This window comes from Cariama cristata, unplaced genomic scaffold (genome assembly GCF_000690535.1).
Source record: "Cariama cristata isolate BGI_N322 unplaced genomic scaffold, ASM69053v1 scaffold19694, whole genome shotgun sequence".
Classification (NCBI taxonomy): domain Eukaryota; kingdom Metazoa; phylum Chordata; class Aves; order Cariamiformes; family Cariamidae; genus Cariama; species Cariama cristata.
In genome coordinates this window covers 29,989-34,276 of record NW_009612631.1, presented here as the reverse complement: position 1 = coordinate 34,276, position 4,288 = coordinate 29,989, and the positions used below count along the sequence as shown (strand labels likewise).

The 4,288-nt window shown below is 55.2% G+C and overlaps 1 protein-coding gene across 1 annotated transcript in view; it reads left to right on the top strand.

Annotated features, from left to right (window-relative positions):
* The first annotated feature begins 928 nt into the window (after window positions 1–928).
* The window catches only part of MGP (matrix Gla protein), a 5,582-nt gene continuing 2,222 nt past the window's right edge, over window positions 929–4,288 (top strand). The window contains exons 1-3 of the mRNA XM_009698730.1: window positions 929–988; window positions 3,489–3,637; window positions 3,993–4,028. Of these exons, the coding sequence (XP_009697032.1) occupies window positions 3,577–3,637; window positions 3,993–4,028 (97 nt within the window). The 5' untranslated portion in view covers window positions 929–988; window positions 3,489–3,576. The remainder of the gene's footprint in view (window positions 989–3,488; window positions 3,638–3,992; window positions 4,029–4,288) is intronic.

Below are 4,288 nucleotides of genomic sequence, written 5' to 3'. Positions count from 1 at the left end.
CACCTCACCTCTGCTGAGCTCAGGCTGTGCCCACCCCATGGGAGCGTGCATCTCTGCTGAGCGAGGCAGCGGTGCTGGGGGGCGCCGCTCGCACCCTCTGCTGAGCTCAGGCTGTGCCCACCCCATGGGAGCGTGCACCAGGCGTGGATCTCTGCTGAGCGAGGCAGCGGTGCTGGGGGTCGCTGCTCGCACAGGGTCAGCATCCCAGCGTGGTGCACGTCTGCTCTCGGCTCGGCTGCAGGCAGGGCCACTAGCCCAATAGCCCAGTCCTGCAAGCACTTGTCCTGGCTTGTCTGATGTGTTACCCAGCACCGTTGTGGGTTTGGTGTGGGCAGTGAGGGTGCCTCGCAGGGGCTTGGGTTGGTGTAAGGCAGCTCTTTGCCTCAGGGGGTTTGTCGCTTCTGGAGGTTTCAGAGCTGCCTCCAAAAGTGGAGATCTTTGTTGTGTGAGTTTTCAGCCTGACGTGAGCCTGCCATCAAGAGGGGGGAATCAGACAGTTACAAAAGGAGCATGAAAGGAGATGGGAGAAGGCTCCTGGCCTCCTGCTCCCCATGGAAGAACAGGTGTCCTGGCCGGCAGCGGGGCTCTAAGGCCATGTCCAGGGAAGGCGGAGGGGGTTAAAGAGGGGGGGTCTTGCTGCAAAGAGGGAGGCTGGAGCCTGTCCTCAGACCTCTGCCCGCTCCCTGCCCCTGGGCACAGACGGGCAGCCTGGATGTGGCCGTGCCCCCACCAGCCCCTCTCTCGGCTCTGGCTCTCCCCTCTCCCTCCTGGCGCAGTTCCTTGAGGTTGCGTTCTCCTGACAGAAGGTGTTTTGGAGGGAGAAGGTGGTAGCCTGGGGGTGGATCGAGAGTGGGAGACAGAAGAGGGGAGGAGTCACTGGCCAATGCTCATAAATAAAAGGCCACTCTTCTTCAGCCCAGGGTGCGGGACGCCGGGAGAGCTGCCCCCTCAGAGGAGAGCCGCGGGCTGGCCGGGAAGCGACGGCTTAGTGAGTATGCAGGGACTGCCTTGCTTTTCCTGGACGGCTGCTCATTAGTCAAATGCCTTGCTGGTGCTTCACAGCTGCGAAATGTACGGAGTGGTTGCGATGTCGTGTGTAACACTGGGATTCTCCACTCCAGCAGGAGACAGGTCAGAAGGCTGCTTTTCTGATCTCCCCCTTGTTTGGGGGACTGCAGAGATTCCCCTGGCACTTGCGGGCAATTCGTCTTAGCCCCTCTTTCCGTATTTCTGATCAGTGGATGCTGTTAGAAAGCAGGGGGATTGGGCTCACTGTGCTGCACGGTGTGTTACCTCTGGGGCAGCCCGGTGATGCTGGGGAGGGGAGATGCGTGCTGGGGAAGGACGGAGTGCAGGGGGAGTGGAAGGAGATGTACTTTTGCAAGGGAAAGTGTTCCCCGAAGGAGATTTGTTGGTATAGGGCTGTGTAACCAGCATGTTCATTTATCCCTTGGAAAATGCATTGCCTCTGTGGTGAAAAAATGAAACATTTGGGTTAAAGTGGTGTTTGTGGCTCTTCTCCTGTGGTTGATGGCAGAGGATGCTCCAGGCGTTCCAGGATCAGAGTCCTCTGAAATGGGAGCAGTCTTCCAGGGAGCAGAGTGCTCTACCCTGAGTTAAGACAGACAAATAAAGAGGGTTTGGCTGGAAAGCGTGATGGAGTTTCCCACTGTGCAGCCTCACCTTTATTCCAAAGTGTTCCCAGCATCTTCCTCTCTGCCCCACTGCTTTCCCGCTGGGCTCTCTTCTCCAGCCTCTCCCTCAAACCTCCCTTTCTTGCCAGTTCCCATGAACTCCCAGAGTGTACAAGACATTCAGGAAACCTATAAAATCCACGTTCAACACTAACTCCAGAACTGTGAGCTCTAAGGAATGCAAACATCCCAGAGCAGAGAATTCCCTTAAAGAGACCGAGTGGCAGGGTGCAGAGGGACAGCAGATAATTCTCAGTTCTCCTCTGACCTTGTGTCTACAGCAGACTTCTGGCTTTTGCCCCAGCCCAACCTAGTTTTGCTCCTCATCTTGGGCTGAGTACTGAACGGGCAGGACATGGATGTTATGGGGGGCATTGATGGTGCAGGACTGAGCTGCTCTCCACGTGGGGTGGGATAACGGGAAACAAAAGCAATTCTTTCTCTCTGGTCTGAAGTCAAAGGCCCTGCTCAGTTTCTCTCCCAGAGACCAGAGGTTTCAGGCAAGGGCCATGAGTTTGGCACTGGCCTGGGGGGGCACGGGCTGCACCCATGCTGCACTCGGTCTGCGCCCTGCCAGTGAGAAATCCTGATACCTGTGTGTACACATGGACAAAAGAGGAGGTCACCGTGGCTTGGCTCAGACTGATCAGGGGTTTCTGTGCCCTAGGCTCAGCCCTGGGCACTGTGCATGGTCCCAGTCCCACCCCGACATGGGGAAGGCTGGCAGGCACTGGTGCCCACCTTCCCTCCCTGCCTTGCCTCTAGCAAACTACTCTCCTTTGCTTTTCCCCCAGCAGGGATGGCCATCTCTGTAACTCCTTCCTTCCTCTCTCACTACCTCCTACTGCACCCCAGAGCTGGAGAGGGGAACACCCCATCTTTTGTCCGTCGCTGCTGTCCATGGCATTGGTCCCAGACAAGCTCTTTAGGTGCCAGAAGGCGAGGTAAAGCTCCCAGAGACGGCTGGCCTGGGAGGTTCATCCCAGCTCAAAAGCCCTTGCATTGACATCTGACTTTGGTGCCCGGTGGGGAAAGGCTGCTAGCGCCAGACCAGAGAGGCAGCAGTCCGGAGAGAGATGGTTACCTCGGGCTGGAAGAGCAGCGTAGGGTCAGGACCACAGTGAGGACCTGCAGGGAGAGAGTTCTGGGTGCTGCTGTCATCTCAGTGCAAAAGCCATGCTCCCTCTGGCAGAAGGGATCCTTCTAGGTTGCTGCTTGTCACTCCTGGAGCAGTACGGCAGGGGAGGGGAAGGGGCAGGAGGGTTGGATTCCTCCTCTGATGACTGGCAGGCTGGGACCGCAGCGGGGGCCGACTGGAGGGAGGGGGACCGAGTGGGGAAGGGGTGTTTGAAGCCTCATTCTCCACGTCTTCCATCGGCACAGCTGACAGAACAGTCTGGGCTGGGTGTATCCAGACAGAGGATGGCGAGGGCAAAGAGGGCAGATCAGAGGAAAAATTAGAAAGGCAAACATTTACATTTGGGATCAGCACACACCTCTCCCTGCGGGCCCTCGGCAGCCCCTGAAATTCCTTCCACTCGTGCAGGCCAGCTTTTCTGAGCGTGGAGTGCTGGTGACATGCCTGCCTGTGAATTATGGCCCCCAGCCCTGAACTGGGAGCGGAAGGGGCTATGCCCCCTCCTTCCCGAAACCTGATTCAATCTGCTAATAGAGGATGTTTTGTAATGGCTCCATAAAAAGCGTGCACCAGCCAGCCTCGCCTTCCCCAGGCTCTTTCTTGGGCCCCCTCCTGGCTCTGTTTTCATAATAAACATTCCACTGCTGATTTTGCAGGCAGCCCAGGATCTCCAGCTGCCCTCGGTGGGAAGGGAGCGAGACACAGCGAGACGCCGAGTGAGAGATTCCTCCCTGCACTGGCACAATGCGCGCTCTCATCATCCTTACGCTCCTGGCTGTCTTGGTGATGGCTGCCACTTGCTATGGTAGGTCACCTTTTGTACTTGGTATAGTGATAACTCCAAACCTGCAGACGTCTTTGGGTCTGTTCAGATGGTTTTTATTCAACTTTGTGTCTTCTTTCCCCTTAACTTGATCTCTTGCCTGCTGGAAGTCCTGGCTAAGACACCAGTAGCTCCATTCTAAACTCCCGAACACCCTGAGTTCCTCATGTAAATGCTAGGTCACACCACTGATCCCTTTCTGTTCCTTTTAAACAGGGGCCGTAAAACCGGGCTTCTCTGATTTGTGTGTGCGTGTTCTGTTGATCTGTGGTGTGTGAAAGACTGTGAATCACTTCAGTACAGTGTCTTACCAATGCTTTACTCTTTCTTTCCCCAGAGTCCCACGAGAGCATGGAATCCTATGAGTATCTCAGTAAGAGACCACTTTACTATTTTCTTGAATTTGGAGTGTGCTACAGACATCTTCAAGACCATTTCCTTGTACTTCACTGTAGGGATTAAATATGCAGAACCACTCGGCAGAGGGAAATTGAATTTACTGGGTGATGGAGTTCAGGATTAAAAGGGAGAGAGTTAAAAAAAGACTTTACATACTTGGGCACAAGTGCATACCACTGTTTTGCAAAGAGTGTAAAGGAAAACAAAGAGTCAGGAGCTTAGATTCATGATGCA